At 47.7% G+C, this 19,600-nt stretch overlaps 1 protein-coding gene across 2 annotated transcripts in view; it reads right to left on the bottom strand.

Annotated features, from left to right (window-relative positions):
* Positions 1-19,600, bottom strand: part of Myh11 (myosin heavy chain 11) — a 116,515-nt gene that overhangs the window by 23,491 nt on the left and 73,424 nt on the right. For both annotated transcript variants that reach the window (XM_017797344.1, XM_017797343.1), the window contains 11 exons: positions 17,808-17,981; positions 15,763-15,877; positions 13,193-13,386; positions 11,394-11,515; positions 11,227-11,296; positions 10,908-11,068; positions 9,122-9,230; positions 7,102-7,233; positions 6,800-7,006; positions 5,543-5,680; positions 4,138-4,261 (listed from right to left, as the gene is read on the bottom strand). In XM_017797344.1, coding sequence (XP_017652833.1) covers positions 4,138-4,261; positions 5,543-5,680; positions 6,800-7,006; positions 7,102-7,233; positions 9,122-9,230; positions 10,908-11,068; positions 11,227-11,296; positions 11,394-11,515; positions 13,193-13,386; positions 15,763-15,877; positions 17,808-17,981 — 1,546 coding nt within the window. The remainder of the gene's footprint in view (positions 1-4,137; positions 4,262-5,542; positions 5,681-6,799; positions 7,007-7,101; positions 7,234-9,121; positions 9,231-10,907; positions 11,069-11,226; positions 11,297-11,393; positions 11,516-13,192; positions 13,387-15,762; positions 15,878-17,807; positions 17,982-19,600) is intronic.

Below are 19,600 nucleotides of genomic sequence, written 5' to 3'. Positions count from 1 at the left end.
CGGACCTGGGAAAGGCACCTTTATCACCAGGGTGTGCTGGGCAGATGTTGGAGCCCAAATGGAGACTCACTTGCCCAGAATCATCTGCCTTTCTCAGATTTCCTTCCTGATTTTCCTGGTTTATTAGTTGGTTTTTCTTAAAAAGGATTATTTTGAGACCTTTGCAGACTGCCTGTGCCTGAATCCAGCCTCCTGGAGGTGGTAAGCCTCCCAGATTGGCCAGTCCCCCTATATTGGCCCCCTTCTGCTGCAGGGCTAGGCTTCTCTGCCCTTTAGTAGGGGCCCAGATCTTTGCAGACTGCCCATGAGTCCTTGAATCTGGCCTCTGCACGGTGCTAAGAGATGGAAGCAACATGAATGTTCATCAGCTGACGAGTGGATAATGAAAATGTGGTGCATTTACACATGGAGTTCTCAGCAGTCAAGAAAGATGAAATCATGAAATTTGCAGGTAAATGGATGGAACTAGAAACTGTTATACTAAGTGAAGCAATACAGACTCAGAAAAACAAATGACATATGTTCTCTCATTTATGGACTCTAGCACCAAATCCTTATATGTGAGCACATATCTTGATGTAACTTCAGGAACCAGGAAAATGGAAGGGAACCAGGGAGGTAATGGGAAAGAAGGAGCCTGAGGGAGAAGAACAGTAGGAGACAGGTGTTACCAAGGGAGAAATGGGTAAAATGGGGGTATTTAAATGGGAGGGGGAGGGAGGGTTATACAAGGAGCTAGGGATAAAGGGGAAGAAGGAACTCAAGAGAGGTGGGACCATAAGATACTGGTATTATCAAGGGAGAAATGGGGAAAATGGGGATACTTTAAAGAGGAAGGGCGTGGGGGCTGGAGAGATGCCTCAGTGGTTAAGAGCACTCTTGCAGAGGACCCAAGTTCAATTCCCAGCACCCACATGGTGGCTACGAACCATCCTTAACTCCAGTTCCAGGGGAATCTGACGCCCTCTTCTGACCTCCATGGCATTGCATGATATGGGTACACTCACATACATGCAGGAAATATACTCATATATATAAAATGAAAATCTTAAATATATATAAAAAAGAGGGACTGTGTGGATGGAGGGTTAGACAGGGAAAGAGAGAAGAGAGACAAATAATGCCTAGCTAGTGTAAAAAAAAAACAGAGGGAATTATATTAGTCCAAAAACCTATGGACAAATTACACATACAATATCTCTACATGAGTCCTTGTGTATAGCTAAAGGCTACATAACAAGAAACAGTACCAAACAGGGGAAACCTTCCTTTGAGTTGTTGGCCAGGGTAGTCCAAGAGACTCCCAAAATTACACAGACAATTGCTGTAGTCCTTGATCGCCTCCCAGAATTTGAAGGTTAAGACCCTATTGTTGAAGACAGGACATACTTCAGACACAGAATTTAGAGCAATGGAGCTGGAACTGACCTGGAAGCCACCTCCCTGAGGGCTAGCTCTCATAGCTTTGGAGAGCACTATGCAAGCTGCTAAGGGAGAACATCAATCAATGGTTCAACTCCAGCTTCAAGGCCTAATAGCCACATTGATGACCAGCACAGCAAATGACATGGGTGCAGTAGTGGCACTTTTATTTTGGGGATAATCAACAGCTACCTAATTGGACTTAAAGCCCACTCAATGGGAGGAAACTCCTATGGTACTGTAAACATAGCCAAAGACACATGGCTAGAGAGGTCTTTACTTAGAGAAAACCCCAAGACTGTCACATCCTTAGACAAATATAATTTCTTACAATGTGCAAAATATGTATCCTTGTATTTACAGATAAGTATCCCAGTCACTAGTGACTCAGCAAAGAAACTTCTTTTGCAACAGATGGAGACTATTACAGAGTTTCACAACTGGTCACACACAGACATTGTCTATGAATTGCCCAAGCATAAGTGGCACATCTACAATGCAACCTCTACACCTAAGGCTCACAGAACATAGAACAAGGGGTAAAGAGGACACTAATGCATCTCTCAGTTCTCATCAGTGGAGCTCTCTCATGCACCAGAAGGACAGGAACACAAAAGGTCACTAATGGCCAAAGCATGGAAAGAAAGAATCTCCAGTGTGGGTCCTTGGACAGGATTCTTATATTAAACTCCACCCACCAGAGCTCAGGGACCCTTGTGGAAGAGGAGGTGGAAAGATTGTAAGAGCCAGGGAGGAGGTGCTCGACCATATAGAAATAGAGCCCTCCAAGCTCCTGGGACCCTGCTCATATGAACCTACAGCAATGGTGTCAGCATGCACAAGACCTATGCAAACTCAAGCAGACAAAACCCCAGCACAGAACTGTGGAAATGGGCAACAAGCCCCAATCTTAGTCAAAGAATTATTGGTAGCTAATTACTTACTGCTGTGTGAGGAAGAGCTGATCTTCTTAAATGTAGTGACTCTAGATAGGCTGCCTAGACCTCAGTGGATGAACTTGCACTGAGGGATGTCTGGGGACACTAACTTGACACAATAGGCCTTAACACAAATGACAGAATGCATGAATTATGTATGAATTCCAGTGGGGTGGGGGCTATGGGAGGCTGCCAGTGGGGATGGAGGTATAAAGATGATTAAGATTAAGATGTTCTGTATGAAATACACAAAAATTCAATTAAAAATTTACAAAAAAGAATTATTTTATGTATGTGTGTGTATGTGTCTGCGGAGTGTATTCATACATGTGTGTGAGGGTATCCTTGGAGGTCAGAAGAAGGCAGAAGACTCCTTGGAGCTGGAGTTACAGGCATTTGTGAGTGGCCCAATGTGGGTGTTAGGATCCAAACTCCTCTTGTCTCCCCTCCCCTCTTCAGCTGGTCCCCTTTCCCCAAATAGGCCCCTTTCTACTTTCCCCTTCCTCTCCCCTCACCTCTGCCCCCCACGTATTCCTCCCTTACACCCTTTCTCTCCCACATAACCTCCTTTTAACTTTCATGTCTTATATGTCTATTTTTCAAAGACTTATTTTTAAATGTTTTAATTATTTTTATTTTATGTGTATGTGTGTATTGTATTGCCTGTATATAGGTAAGTGCACCTGTGTCATGCAATGCCCACGGAGGACAGAAGAGGCTGTCGGATCCCCTGGGACTGGAGTTACAGACAGTTGTTAGCTGCCATGTGGGTGCTGGGATTCAAACCTGGGTCTTCTGCAAGACCAGTCAGTGTTCTTAACCACTGAGCCATCTCTCCAGCCCCCTTATTTTTTTATACATGTTTTAATTAGGTATACTTATACATGTATGGGGGGCAGTAATTGAACATGAGTGCAGATGCCCATGGAGGCCAGAAGTGTTGGATCCCCCTGGAGCTGGAGTTGCAGGCAGTTGTGAGTCACCTGATATGGGTGCTAGGAACTGAATTTGGGTCCTCGGCAAGAGCAGTATGCTGCTTAGTTGCTGAGCCATCTCTCTAGTCCCAATGTCTATATTTTTAAAAATCTACATTCAGGGCTAGGGATGTAGCTCGGTTGAGAGAGTACTTGCCTTGTATGCACAAGGGCCCTGGGTTCTATCCTCAGCACTGTATAAACTGGATGTGGTGCACATGCCTATAATCCCAGCATTTGGGAAGTAGAGGCAGGAGGATCAGGGGTTCAAGGCCAACCTTCGCTACATAGGAAGCTTGAGGCCAGCCTAGGCTACATGAAACTCTGTCTCACAAAATAAGATAAAATAAAATAAAATAAAATAGGACAGATGAGATGACTCAGCAAGAGCACATCCCACCAAGACGGACACCTGAGTCCCACCCACAGGACGAGGGAAGGCAAGAACCAACTCCACAAGGTTGTCCGCCAACCTCCACTTGTGTACTGTAGCAATCACCCTGTCCTGCCCACCCACAATACCTAAGTGAAAGTAATTTTAAAAAGAAAACAGAAAAATAAAACATAAAATCTCAATTCCACATTTGAGAGGAAATATGTCTTCTGGGCCTGGCTTATTTCATGTAGTGTGTGATCTCCAGGTCCATCCATCTCCCTGGGAATGGCCAGACTTCATCCCATTTACAGTTGAGAAAGCTCCATTGTGACCTGCAATCCTTTTTCTTTTCTCGGCTGACCCCTCTCCTGCTGACTCCTGCCTGGCTCTCTCCTGCCCTCCCAGCCCTCTCCTGTAGCCCGCTTACCCTCCAGCTCTGAGATCATGGACTCATGTTTGTTCTTCAGCTTTGTGAGGTTCTTGGCTTTTTCTTCCTCTTCTGCTAGATTTGTCGTCAGGTCACTAACCCTCTCTTCAAGAAGCTTTCGTTCCTTTGGGGACAGAGAAAGAAATTGCGGTAGCTTTTTATTTTCCCTTCACAATCTTTGTTCTACTTTTGGCAATTTCTATGTGAACAGTTGACAGAGAAGCCTCTGCATGGTGGAGGACTCTTTACGAGCCTCTGGGCTGGTACTTCTCACTCATGCCACTCTGTTCTGCACACTCGTGTTCAGCTAAAGGGACCTTCCCATTTCTACCACGTGACAGCTTGTCTCTGCCTCAGGGCTTTTGCACAGTGGGCCAACTATTCATTTCTAACTGTTTCACAATTCATAGGTTTCTACTTAAATGTCACCTCCTCCAGGAAGCCTTCCCTGACTCCCCTTCTCCATCCCCCAATGATCCCCTTCTAACAGATGAACATCTTCAGAGCTCTGGTCACAATGGTAATGGCTACCTGCTTCCCACTAGAATGTAAGTTGTCCAAAAGGCAAGACCCTCCTGCTCCATGCGTGTTCTGCATCTACACAGGGCCTAGCCCGCAGGAGAGGCCCAGCTGATACCAGCTTGAATGAAAGAACCCTATCCTCAGTGCAGCTGGCTCATGATTACTAACCAAAGTGACCATTTGTCCCCATTTGGGCAGGATGCTTCTGCCTTTGGTACTGGATGTACTGTGCCCTGGGTGAGCCTGGCGTGTAATGCACAAACTCCACCCCGCTTGCTTAAAAAAAAAATTTTTTTAGGGGCTGGAAACCTGGCTCAGTGGTTAAGAGCACTGGCTGCTTTTGCAGGGGACCTTGGTTTGGTTCCAAGCACCCACTTAGAACTCCAGTTCCAGGGGATCCGATGCCCTCTTCTGGCCTCCATGGGCATTGTATGGCATGGGTACACTTACATACATGCAGGCAAAACACTCATACACATAAAATAAAAATAAATACTTTTTTTTTTGTCTTTTTGAGACAGGGTCTCCCTGTAGCCCCAGCTGGCCTGGAACTCACTATGTAGACCAGGCTGGCCTTGAACTCACAGAGATCCGCCTGCCTCTGCCTCCTGAAGGCTGGGATTAAAGGCGTGCGCCACCACGCCCAGCCCAAAATAAATACTTTTTAAATTTATTACTTATTATGTTTGTTTGTATGCATGTCACAGTCCCCCTCCCCAATTGTGTATGTATGTGTTTGTATGTATGCCATAGTGTGCATGTGGAGGTCAGAGGACAACCTGTAAGAGTCGTTTCTCTCACCCATGTGGAGATCCCGGGTTCATCAGGTTTGGCGTAAGTGCCTTTACCTTGAAGCCACCTGGCTCTGCCCTCCACCACTCACTTTTGACAGCTTGTTGTTCTGATCGTCCATGACCAAGATGTCATCTTCCAGTTTCTTGATCTTGGCCTCAGCTGTGACCTTCTCGAGCTGCAGCTTCTGTCTGGCAGCCTCCTCCTCCTCCAGCTGCTCCTCCAAGTCCTTTGTTGGTGAGAGAAAGGAATGACATCACTAGGGGAGACTGGGGCCAACCACTGCAGAGGCCTGAGGAGGCCCTGCACTGTGGTCTCCTTCAGAAAGAGGGAGAGGGAGGCTCCTGTGGGCTACTCTGCCTTGCTCAGCCGTGGGAGTGGGTGCCATACTCTACACATTCTTTGATGCTTATTTCTTCCAGAGGCAGAGTTTACTTCCCTGTCCCTTGAGTGTGGGTGGAGCTTAGGACTCAACCCAACCCAAATGAAATGAGATTGTAACCTCTGAGGAATGGACCATAAAAGACATCATGCCTTTCTCCCTCCTACTTCTGGGGGTGGCCCATTGCCATGTCATGAGGAAGCCCAAGCAGCTCCATGGAACATTCTACAGGCTGTGGTGCTGAGGCCACCTGCTAACGGTCATGAGAGTGAGCCACATAGAGGTCAATTCTCCAGTCCAGTTGAGCCTTCCAATGACTGGGTCTGGCTGACATCTTGACTGCCAACCTCAGGAGTGACCCTGAACCAGAGCTACCCAGCCCTTTCCTAGTTCCTGACTACTGAGATAAATATGGACTGTGTCAAGCTGCTACATCTGGCCTGTTTTGTTACACAATGATAGCTATCAAATATAATTACCTTACACACCAGGTTGCCGACAGGAGGAAGGGTATCAGCATACAGGTGATGGGAGAGTAAGACAAAGCAGGCTCTTGAGGAAACCTGTGTTCAGTCCCTGTTCTAGTTCTGTGGCCTGGGGCAGATGGCCATCCTCCTAGCCTTAGTCTCTTCATCCTCTAGCAGCAGGGACAATGTATCATCATATATGTGCACTGAGGATCAAGTGATTCTTTTTTGGTTTATTGACTTTTATTTTATGTGTATGAATATTCTGTCCGCATGCATGTAAGTGCACCCATGTCACACAATGCTCACCAAGGCCAGAAGAGGGCACCAGATTCCCTGGAACTAGAGTTGCAGATGGTTGTTAGCCACCATGTGGGTGCTGAGAACCAAACCAAGGACCTCTGCAAGAGTGGCCAGTGCTCTTAACTGCTGAGCCATCTCTCTAGTCCTGGGTCCAGTGATGCTATCCCCTCCACTACCTGCCCCTGCCACATCTTACCAGCATCTGCTGGGCCATCTTCTTCCTCTCAGCCTGCAGTTGCTGCCCTCGGTCTTCCTCCTCCTCCAGGCGGGCCTCCATCTCATGCAGGATCTCTTCCAACTCCTGCTTCTTGGCTGCTAGCCGCACACGCATCTCCTCAGCCTCTGCGTACAGCTCTGTTTCTGCCTGCAGCTGCTCCTGAAGCAGGGTCTTCTCCTCAGCCAGCTGTGGAGGGGTGGGAGGTAGCCAATGAGAGAACCCAGGTCTCACTGTTGGCTGAGCTGTTGGCCCCTCAGTCCCAGTTGCAGGCCTCTCCATACCTGCGTGTGTTTCTGTTCCAGCTCCTTCAGCTCTGTCTCTGCCTTCTGCTGCCGTTCCTTGATCTTCTGCATTTCCTCCTCCTTGGCCTGCATCTCCTCCTCCTGCCTCGTCACCTGGAGCAATGGCTTCACCTACATATGTGTAGACAGCCATCATTAGTGTGTGTGGCCAGAGACCCATTCTTGTCATACAGGAGTGTGGGTGGACTATTTTCCCAACACCCATCTAGGCGACACTGGGCAATGTCAGGGACATTGTTTGTTGTTGCATCTTGGGTAGTGAGTTCTACTAGCATCTAGTAGGTAGAGGCCAGGGATGCTCCTAAAATACACAGGACAACTCACAACACAGGATTACAGAGTCCAGACCATTAACAGTCAGGGTGAGGGACCTTTGTTGCTTCATTTCTGCAGTGCTGGAGATACTCCCAGGGCTGTCTGCACACTAGGCAAACACTCTATCACTGAATGACATCAGTCCAAGGAACTCTTAATTTTTGTTTAGTTATTTTTATGTGGAGGAATGTTTTGCTTGCATGTCAGTGCTCCTGGGCATGCAATGCTCATGGAGGCCAGAAGAGGGCGTTGGATCCCCTGAAACTATAGTTATGGATGGTTGTTAGCCACCATGTGGGTGCTGGGAACCCAACCCAGGTCCTCTGCAAGAACGGCCAATGCTCTTACCTGCTGAGATGTCTCTCCAGCCCTAAGGAACTCTTAGAGCACCTTATTAGAACAAAATGAAAGGACAAAGAGCCAAGAGACACTATTACTGGAGATGGCCACGCTTCTTTGCAAGGGGAGAATGCCTTCACTGGCTGTCTCCCTATCAGAGTCACTGCCAGGCTGGGCGTTTCCTTCCAGTCTTTTTTCCTATGTCTAAAAACTAGTCTCAAACTCATGCCTGCTTTTATATTCTGCTTTCATCATTTAAAGTCACAAGTTGTTTCTCACTCTGTGCTGTTCATCAGTCTGTACAACCTCATTTGTTTTTAGCAGCTGAACTGTTCTTCCCTTTGAGGAGCGAGTCAGTGAGTCTGCTGAGGAAATGTCGCCATTGTTAAAAAGGCACAAAGAGGGTCTGGGTTCTGGCTTTCCTTTATGGAAGGCAGCTTTCTCCGGATAGTGTCTCAGAGTTTGGGTTCGTGGTGGATGTTTTCAGAAAGCAGATACCCCTCAGTTTTATTATTTCCAGCTTGTCCCACTCCCTATTGTCATGCCCCTGCCTGGCACCCCCGGCCCATGCCAATGAAACCCATGGCTTCCTTTTGTGCGCCTAGCATGACTTGACACTATCTGGTCCTGTGTCTGTTTACCACCTGCTCTTCCAGTTTGCTGGAATATTCATGAAACCAGAGGCTATGATGCCCATTCATAGCTGTATCACCAGCACCTGGCACACACCAGGCACACAGCAGGCACTCAATAATACTTCCTTAGAGAAAAAGATGTGTGCCAATTTACATACTCCAGGGCACATAAGGGAATCCCAGTCAACAGCCAGTGAAAGTCCTTGTGCAACCAATATGTTGATCCAGTGACAATGCACAAGCCAGTGGTGCCAAAAGACCCTGATTGCCAATCGTGGGGAAAAAAATGAGTTGCCAATTATGCAACAAGCTGGGGAGGGGGCGCCCCACTTAATCGTGCTGAATGGAAAGAGCCAATCCCCAAAGGCAGCACGTACATAGAGTTCTTGTACATAGAGTTCTTGAGATGGAGGCACAGAAAGGGAGGCAGAAGAGTGGCTGCCAGGGGCTGCACAGAGAAGTGGTTTTGCTACACGGGGCAGTAAGAGGGGTCCTTGAGGTGAGACAAATTCCATGATCTCCCTTAGGGTCATGGCTGTCACTCACAAGCCAAAGAACCTTATGGGTTCTGGAGAGTCACCAGCATGTAAGGTCTGACTTCAGGCTCTCAGCTCCAGAGCCTCTTGGACCACCTCCATTTCCACATCTAGAGCCCAAGGGGCTGGAGAAGGTCAGGTGGCTTCTGAAAAGGAGTGGAAACAGATGCTCACTTTGGTGAAGAGCCTCCACCACTGCCAGTTGCGGAGCTTGAGGTAGGCGGCACAGTTCCTCTGGATCACCTTCATGGCTGTCAGCTGCTGCTGCCTCTTGGTGAAGGCCCTGGGGAGAGTGATAGGGAGCCGTGAGGAACGCCAGCTGGCCAAGCATACTTCCTTACAGTCTGAGGCACCCTTCCCTGCAAGGACATCTCCCATTCCCTCCATCCAGGATCTTTCTAAACGTCAACACAAGCATATTATATGGGCTCAGCCCCTTCAGGTGACTCTGAAAGCCTTTCTCAGTAGGCATGGGAGACTCAAGGCTCACAAAACACCCCAGAATCCTAGGTGGAAATAACATCTAAGAAATAGAGTATGTTCTATGATTCCTACAGGGATCTTTCACACCCCTAGTTGTATCAGCTGAGTTTCTGACAAACCTATTTGTTCCTTCGTAGTATTTCAGAAATCTTAGACTTTAATACCAAACCAACACTATATTCTTTAAGGACTTCTGAGTGTGAAAAAGGACAGAACACAGATCCAAGCCCCTTCTGACATGTTGGCTGCCATGTCTGTTGGTTGCTATCTTGGCTGTGGGTACACTTAAGAATAAAATAGTAATGCCAGGCATGGTGGTGCATGCCTTTAGTTCCCAGCACTTGGGAGGCAGAGGCAGATGGATCTCTGTGAGATCGAGGCCAGCCTGGTCTACATAGCAAGTGCCAGGCTAGCCAGCTGGGGCTACAGGGAGACCCTGCCTCAAAGACAAAAAAAAAAAAAGAATAAACACTAATAGTTATTTTGGAGACAGGAATGATGGCAACAGAATTTAGTGTTGAAACTTAACAAATTGGGTCTGATGCTAGACCAAGAGCTCCTGAAATCTACCATTAACTATCTTGAGTCCATCTGATAATCAGCTTGACCCGGTCAGGCCTCTGCAGATGAAGTGTGATCTATACTCAGAGATAGCACACACTCCAGAATTCACCATTCCTGTGGTTCTTTTTGGGGTGTCTCTCACTGAGGAATCTGAACTCTTACCTAGTCTCCCAAGCAGAACAGATGGGCCATTACAATGTCTGAAATCCTACTTTTTACAAAATATTTTCTTAATTATTTTCATTTTATTTTATGTAGTATGAGTATAATACCTGCATGTATGTAAGTGTACCCGCGTCGGGCAATGCCCACGGAGATCAGAAGAGGGCATTAGATCCTCTGGAACTGTAGTTACACCTGATTGTTAGCCACCATGTGGGTGCTGGGAACTGAACCCAGGTCCTCTGCAAGAGCAGCCAGTGCTCCTAACCATTGAGCCATCTCTCCAGCCCCTGAAGTTCTACTTTATGAATCCCATTTGGACATAGGAGCAGAGGTAGAGCCAACAGTCTTTCCTCAGACATGTTGCCATAGGCTAACACCTCTGAAGTGATAACCACTCTTCAAAGGCCTTTTGTGCATTCTTTCATGGACTTCACGAACACCTCCATGACATGGAATGATTATGCTCAGGAGAAACCTGAGCAACTAAGGAATCAAGGATAAGAACCAAAGTCTAAAGTGCTAGAGCCCACTGGCTACAGCTCTTCCCTTCCTGCATTTACAACCACACGTGTTTCAGTGGAAGGGTTTCTTTCCTCGCAACTACAACTGTCAATCAAGGACGCATCCTAAAACAGATGGCTTCTTAGAATCAGGGAGTCACAACATGGGGCTGGAACTCCCCCTTGACTGGATTTTGTTTCTGGCATAAATCTGGGGGATGTTTTAGGAGGTGGGAAACCATGTTTACTTTCTGGCCAGGTAGCCACGACACATGGCTTGGAAGGCCATGATGACATCGGTGATCTTCAAGTCTCGTTCCTCCTCCAGGTGTGCCAGGACCCCAGTGCGGAAGAAGATTTTGCTCTGCCCAATCCTGTACAAGTTGGGGTCGAGTTCCAGAGCTTTGATCTGCAGAGGGAGGAAAGAGAGGAGTTGCACCTTTCAACTGGTCCTTTGATCAGTAGTAAAGTGTAAGAACCATCCCACCCAGAGCAGCTACTGGCAGTGTGACCCAAAGCAGGAAGGTCACAGTTGGATGTCTAGGGAGGGTCCAGGACTGAGCTCACCATGAGAATGCAGGCCTGTTTTCCATCCATGAAGCCTTTGGGGATGGCGTTCGCTGCCAGGATCTCATAGCTTAAAACACAGGGCAGAAGTCACCCAACACATCCCCTTCGCTCATTCTTCCATCCAGGCCCATTACACACTGCCCTGCCAGCCCCAGCGGGCTCACCGTTGGCGGAACTCTTGGAAAACGATCCTGTTGGGGAAGCCCTGGCGGCAGATGCGGATACCTTCCAACACACCATTGCACCGCAGTTGCTCCAGCACCAGGAACGCGTCCAGCTTGCCAGACTGTGGAGGCAGAAGAAGCCAAGTGACCACTGGAGCAGCATACCTCAGGCCTCAGGTCCAGAAAACACACCCGGTGAGTCTCTGGGGCCCTCATAGGGCTCAGCTAGGAAGAGTGTCCCATCATTGGCATGCCTGGGTTTCCCTCCTTTGGCATTATCTGTCCAATAATCTCTACTGTTCCTCCCGGTACCAGCACCTCCTGGCGAGAAACTGGGGCTGCTTCCTTTCTACCCTCTCCCTCACTTCCTGGCCATCATCCAGCCTACAGCTTGTACCCCCTAAATCTCTGAGTTTATCACTTTTTCTTTTTTAAAAATGTAGTGTATAGTCAGGTTGTGTGTGTTTATGTTTTGCCCGTGTGTGTGTGTTGATGTTGGGAATCATTCTCACTCATTCTTCTACCTTATTCATTGAGGCAGGGCCTCTCAGTCAAAGTCACTAATATGAGTAATCTCCCCAGCCAGGTTGCTCTGAGAATCTCCTGTCTCTCTTCTGAGACTAGAACTACAAGCAGGGCTGCCGTGCCCTCCCACGATTTCTGTGGGTTTCTGGGATTCTGAACTCCAGCCCTCACACACGGATGGCAAGTGCTTTAATGGTTGACCCATCTTCCCAGCCCCCCACCACCTTGTTTCATATTGATATGTGATGGTGTGAGGCATGACAGTGCGTGTGTGTAATCCCAGCATTTCAAGATGAGGGGCAGAGACAGGAAGCTCACAGGCCAGCTAACCTGGCCTATGTGGCAGAGCTCTAGGCCACAATAGTAATGATGCCTAAGGACTGACACCAGAGGCTGTCTTCTGTCTCTACAAGTGCACCATGCTTGTATGCACACATACCTCACTATGTGCTTTACCAAGTTAATACATACCCATTCTTTTTTACGACATTTGCTTATTTAGCATGTGTGAGCATGCCACTGTGTGTGTGTGTGTAGGTCAGAGGACAACTGTGGGAGTCAGTTCTCTCCTTCCACCAAGTGGGTCCCAGGTATCAAACTCAGGCTGTCAGGCTTGGCGGCAAGTGCCTTTACCCACTGTATCATCTCACCAGCCTGTCTACCCATCCTTAAAGTTCACATTCTTTGTGAAGTTCTCAAGGCTGAGTCAGCAACCCTAGCTCTTTGTATTCATAATTTACTATCATGGTTTTCAGCCTGAGTGCATAGTTCTCCGAGAGGGAAGGGTATCCCCAAAACTCAGCAGCAATGACATTTGGGGCTTGTTAATTCTCTGTTGTGGGAACAACGCTGTATATCGGGGAGACATCTACCTCTCTTCTAGATGCCATGGTAACCCCTTCCAGTTCTGACAGTCAAATGTGTCTTCCAGTGATTTCTCCACCACTGTATCCCAAACATCAGTCACAAACAGCAGCTTGGCAAATATTTACTGGAATGATGAAAGGATATGTGGTCTCACACCTACACAACTCCCAAGCTAAACAATCTCTTGCTCTTTTGCCTGAAGGCTCAGGAAATAGGCCCCAAACTCAGACCTTTCCACCTGTGGTAGATAGATACAGGCTTTCTTTGGGGGCACTCAAGGCAGGAACCTAAGTCAGACCTCTTCTGCCTTCTACCTCCTTTGTTTGCCTCAGTGCCTCCCAGGCCCCTCCCTGTAGTCCCCTGAGGCCACCCCATGGCCAGGAGCTCTGGGCTAGGGGAGGCCTCACCCTCTTCTCATGGTTGGGGATGATGCAGCGCACGAAGTTGGGTGTGGTGTTGCGCAGTGTGGTCATCAGCTTGCCCAGCTGCTCCTTATAGAGCTGGCCCACGGTGCGAAACATGCCCTTTTTGGTCTTGGAGGCACTGGGCAGCGAGCTCTCAGTCATCTTGGCCATCTGGTCCAGCCCCACAATGCGGTCCACTGTGGGGTACATTAAGCGGGACATCAGTCTTAGATCACAGGCAAGGGGACCCGCTGTGAAGGTACAGTCAAGGGAGGTGCCCTGCATAGGTGTTAACTCTCTGGGATCCCATCTGGGGGTACAGTCCCCCATCCCTCCCTGTGCTGGTCAGTATCTTCACCTCCAGCAGAGGGTAGGGAGGGACCTTCACATGGTGTCAATTTGGGTAACCCTGAGAGCACCTGAATACTGGGAAGAGAAAACTTCCTCTGCTGCCATAGACACCCAGAAGCCAGTTCCACTCCCAATGCTGTCTAAGTAACCTGGGCCTGGCATCATATTGTGCCTCAGTTTTCCCCTCTAAGAGTAGGAAAGTGGCTCATCAGTTAAGAGCACTCAGGACCAGCTCCCAGCACTCACATGACAGCTAACAACCACCTGTAACTCCAGTTTCAGGGATCAAATGCCCTCTTCTGGTGTCTGTGGGCATTGCATGTACATGGTGCACATACATACATTCAGGAAAAAAAAAACAAAACACCCATGCACATAAAATAAAAATAAATGAATCATTAAAAATGATTGGCAGCAGTAGCAGCATCTAACCCTAGGGCAAGAATGGGGTAGAAGCACAGGAAACCCTTGTCTCACAGCCTTCAATCCTTCCTCCACCCACAGGGAGGGACTGAGAACCTACCACATGTGTACCTAGGGACACAGCAAAGCCCCCACACCCACAGCTCTTGGGCTGTGGGTATCTAACAGAAGGAGGCAGGCAATGGCATGCACTATCTCAGGTGGCCAGGTATGCTCAGAAAAACTAAGGACAAAGGGAGAGAGACAGAAAGGGAAGGAATGGAATGGAAGGGGAGTGGGAGGGGAGGAAGAGGGAGGGAAGGGGGCGGAAGTAGAGAGGAAGGAGAAAAGGAGGGGGAGAGCAGAGGAAACATGAGGAAGGGGAGGAGTGATCTTAGATAGGGTGATGGGGTATATATCTGATAAGGTGCTATCTGAGCAGAGACCAGAAGTAAGTGACCATATGGGTATGGTGGTCCACCACCTTTCCATGGATACACAAGTATCCAGGGGAAAAAACATTCTAGGAAAAAGCAAGCACTCAGGAGGAACTGGGCACATATGTGAGAGCTGGGCAGACTGGGAATTAGCAGGATCACTACATTATAGCAGAGATGCCTTTGCTTTGGGCAAGTGCTCCGCCACAGAGCCAAGTCCTTGGAATCCTCACTGTACTTCTGTTTATTTTGTTCTGTTCTTTCTTTCTTTAGAATGGAAAGGAAGCAGCCATCACCACAGTTGATGCAGTTCTGGGAATCCAGCTCAGGGCTTCCTGCACACTAGGCAAGTGCTGTGACAACTGAGCTACAGCCCCGCCCCAGCTTTGGATATAACAAGCTGGGGACTGGAGAAGTGGCTCAGAGGTGAAGAGCATTGGATGCTTTTGCAGGTGATCTAGGCTTGGTTCCCAGTACCCACATGACAGCTTACAGGGCCTGTAACTCCAGTTCCAGGGGATCTGATGCCCTCTTGTGGCCTCTGTGGGCTTTGCACACACAGAGTGTACATATATACAGGCAGGCAAAACATACATATAAAATAAAAATAAAACTTAAAAGTGATCCTGAGGCCTGATTTCAGGACCTTCTCTGTGGGTCCAGGATTGTTATGGAAGGGCTCAGATCCCTCAACTAGGAAGATGCTATGAACAAAAGTTTCCAGAAAAAAGTCATATGTTAAAGATTCTACAGATCAGAGGTTTACAGTTATGAAGAGTTAAACTGCTGCAGATTCAGAGTCAAATTATCTTTGGCTATCTCTAGTCTCCTTAATAACCATTCCTTGCCCACCTCTGTGTCTGATCTAATATCCTTGTGGCTATCAGGTTAAAGATTTCAGAATGTTTTAACTTAGCATATCACAGCTTCCAACACCCCCAAAACCACAAATATCATCAGACAGCATCTGAGACCTATAGGAGAAGTTTTCCAGATTTGCTCTAAGTTGCCTTCCTGATGGTCCCATCAGTGTACCTAAGTATGCCTTGATTTATGACTTCCTTTCATTCTGTGACTATAAAATCTTCATTTCTCTGTTGAGGCATTCCATTTGGATAACATGAACCTGTGTTTCTCAGCCATAGTCCCTCACACTTGGCTTAAGAATACATTTCTATCCCCTCTGAGGGGAATTTTGTGTGTTGTATTGACAAGGCTATTTCAACATGAAAGCATTAGCCCATGATAGCCCAGTCCTTTCCCCTGTCCACATAGGGCCTCCCCTCCTAGCGCACTTGTGGAAACTAGGGCAACAGGAGGCAATAAAGGTCTTTGGTGTTCATTCCTCCAGCTCCAAGCAGCCTCCAGGGAAGAAGGGCTCACCATCCTTCCACAGGTCAGCCACAAACTTGTCAGAGGAGGCATTGAGGAGGGAAGTCACGTTGTCATTCAGCGGGTCCATATTCTTGGTCAGCCAGGCACTTGCGTTATAGTCCACCTGCCAAGAACCACCCCACCCATCAGCACAGGGCCCAAACCCTCCCTTTTCCCTCCCATACTGTCAGACATCAGACAGGAAATAACATTTACAGCAGCCATGATGAATCCCCATCAACACCAAGGAAGAGATAAACAGGTCAGAGTTTCATAGACCCTGCACACAGTAGGACAGCATTCAGTGGTAGCCATTGCTGGAAAAGCCTCTCTGTGTCCCACAGAGCCTCACAGGAGCCCTCTCCTCTGATGACCTCCTTTGTCAGAGCCCTATACCATACCCACGAAATAGCCAAGGAAGGTAACGGTGGCAAAGCCCAACTACCCCCTATTCCAGGGAAGCTTGGCAAGAATCTTAGTTTTTAATTAAGCACAGGATCCTCTTTCCCACTGTCTGGTGAACGTGACTGTTATAGCCTGGAGGGGTTATTTTCATTTTATCAATTTTACTGCAGTAGTGGGGATTGAACCTTGGACTTCAAGCACAGTAACTGTTCTAATTTTTCTGCTGCTGTGGTAAAACACCCTGACCAAAAGCCACTTAGGGGAGGAAAGGTTTTATTTGGTTTATACTTCCAGGTCACAGTCCATCCCTGAGGAAGTCAAGTCAGGAACTCGAGCAGCAAGTCCCATCACATCCATAGTCAAGAGCAGAGGGAACCATGCACCCATGCTGCCTGCCTGCTTCTAGCTTCCTCCTGTCCTACACAGTCCAGGTACCAGCCCATGAAATGATGTGCCTACATTCAGGGTGGGTCATTCCACCTTAATAATCAAGACAATCGCTCACAGACATACCCACAGGTCACCCTGATCTAGATAATCCCTTAACTGAGACTCTTCCCAGACAATTCTAGGTTATAGCAAGTTGACATTTAAAACTCACCACTACACTAGGCACATGCTCTACCACTGAGCTACATCTCCAGCTTACTAACTCAGAGGTTTTGATATATGGCCACAAGGAAAGGGGACACTAAAGTCTTTTGGAATTCTTGACTTACCTAATGCTTAAATTTTATTGACAACACAGCTTTGGTAGGTTATGTGGGGATAAGGGCTGATATGGTGATGGCTAAGCCTGATCTGTAAGGGGACTGGTAAAAATACTTAGGAGCTTGAGAAAAGCATTACTGGTATATGCTTAAAGGAACATAAGCTCCCTTGAATATAAGGTAGGAGACGAGAAACTTTTCGCAAAAAGCATAGAGTATAAGTGTTTTTAGTTTGGTGGGCCATGCCATCTCTGTCACAATGACTCTGCTCTGCTCTTACAGCACCAAAGCAACCATAGATATTATGGAAACAAATGGGCCTGGCTGTGCTCCAATAAAACTTTATTAACAGAAACAAGCTGTGGACCAGATATGGTCCTTGGGCTGTAGTCCGCCAAGCCTTCATATGGATGGGACATTGTCTGTTCTCATGATACAGCGGGGGATTCTGGGGCGGGGTGGAGTTCAATAAAATAAATACACAAGTCAGAATAAGTGATAACTTTTCTGCACTGTCCAGGACACACACATCTAAGACATGATGGTGATGATGGCAATGTTGGCAACAATAATGGAGGTGACATTTTTATGGATTCCCCTAGAGGGAGCAAAATCGGAATGGCAGGAATACTTGGTAAATCCCAGAGAAGACTCATTAGTCCCCTCGTTCCAGTTGGTCCTTCCTTTTGGGTTCAACTTGTAGCAGGAAGGATTTAGAATTACCCCCAAAAGAACAGCTGGTCACTGCAGCTGACATATATCAGAGATGCTAAATCCTACCCCTTACAGATGCTTAGACAACTTATACATGGGATCTAGTTGGGAATTGACTTGCTACAAGTCTTTGGTGTTCTCAGCCATTGCCAAAGTACCCCTGCTGTGAGTACCCACCCCAGGCTCCCCTGCAACACAGCACCTGGAGAGACCCCCAGTCAGTACCTTCCCAGCGTAGTGAATGATGGAGAACTCAGTTTTGTCCTTCAGCTGCTTGGGCTTCTGGAACTTGGGGTGGTTGCCCTGCTCTGAGCACAGCTTCTCCACAAAAGACTTGTCAGTGGCTTTGGGGAACCAGCACTCCTCATCCAGCAGGGCCAGCACACCTGGAGGGTTGTTCTGGGGAACACAGGAGGGCAGGGTCACCACCAGGTGGGGGGGTCATCCCCACCTCAGGCTCAACAAGAAGAGTCACACACACAGCCAAGTGTGGTGATAGAGGACTACAGTCCCAGCACTTGGGAAGTGGAGGAAGGAGGATCTGGAGTTCAAAGTCAGCCTCAGCTACAAAGCAAGCTCAGGCCCAGCCTGAGCTACATTAAGACCCTATCTCAAAAATTTACTGCCTCTCCCCAAAGTTATGCACAGGCATCTTCCTGACTCTGTCACCGTATTTTGCTTGCATCAAAGATGAATTCATGGGGGCTGGAGAGATGGCTCAGCTGTTAAGAGCATTGACTGCTCTTGCAGAGGACCTGGGTTCGATTCACAGCACCCACATGGTGGCTATGAACCATCCTTAACTCCAGTTCCAGGGGAATCTGACCTCTGTGGCATTGCACGACACGGGTGCACTCACATACATGCAGACAATACACCCATACACATAAAACAAAAAAATAAATAAATAAAATAAAATGAGACTTAAAACAAAAGATGAATTCATGCTCTCCTTCCCCCATCCCTACATTTGTCAAATTACTGCCCTCCAGTCAACAGTTTGAGGGATTGATGGCAGGAACTAACAGAACACAATGCCTGCTTCTGCCTTCAGCTGGACAGTGGACAAACATCACCACAAAGGTTTTTTTTTTGGGGGGGGGGAACTGGCTGGGGCTGGAACCCAGGGCCTAGAGCAAATTAGACAAGCCCTCTATCACTGAGCTGAACCCCCACCTGTTTTGGTTTTGTTTTGAGACAGGCTCTCACACTGTATCCCAGGCTACCAGAACTATTCCTTCCACACTAGCCTCAAACTTGGCAATTCTTTGGCCTCAGCCTCCCAAGTAGCTGGGATTGCAGGTGTGAGCCACCACACCTGGTTCAGACTGCACAGCTCTTGAGATGAATGTTGCTTTCCTTCCTTGTAAATCCACCTTGGATTCCTTTTAGCAAAACCTTTCCTGTGTCTAAGAGTATCTAAGCTGAGGTGTTGGCATGTGCCATTCACCCTGTGGGAATGGTCTCCACTTTGGGGACTCAGGCTCATAGAGGCATCACCTGATTGCTCTCTGTGTTGGCTTTGTCAGGAGTTTCAGTGGCTTCACAATCTGTTCCTCCAGGAGGCAAGGGTGCATATGTCTTGTCCACGATTACAGCCCTAGTCCCTAAAGAAGGGACTCAGCACACAGAAGGTGCTCAGGAAACATTCATTACTGACTGTTCACCTACTATGGCTCTAAGAATTTGGGATAAACAAGACATCTGTGTTTGGGAATTAATGAATAGAAGAGAGGAATAGAAAGAAATGGAAGAATTGGGGCATGGTAGTATACATATAAACCAGGTACTGTGTCCAGCACTTGGGAGGTAGAGGCAAGAAGATCAGAAGTTCAAGGTCATCCTCAGCTACATAGTGAAATTGAAGTCAGCCTGAGCTACATGAGACCTTGCCCCCCCCACAAAATGAATACATGCTAATAAAACATTTCTTAAAGGGTTGGGGATGTGACTTAGTGGTATAGCACTTACCCAACCTAGACAAAGCCCTGGGTTCTAACCTCAGAATCACTAAAATA

Source organism: Nannospalax galili, unplaced genomic scaffold (assembly GCF_000622305.1).
Source record: "Nannospalax galili isolate Female #2095 unplaced genomic scaffold, S.galili_v1.0 scaffold32, whole genome shotgun sequence".
Taxonomy (NCBI): Eukaryota; Metazoa; Chordata; class Mammalia; order Rodentia; family Spalacidae; genus Nannospalax; species Nannospalax galili.
The sequence above is the reverse complement of the archived record's forward strand: the minus strand, read 5'-3'. Positions and strand labels throughout refer to the sequence as shown.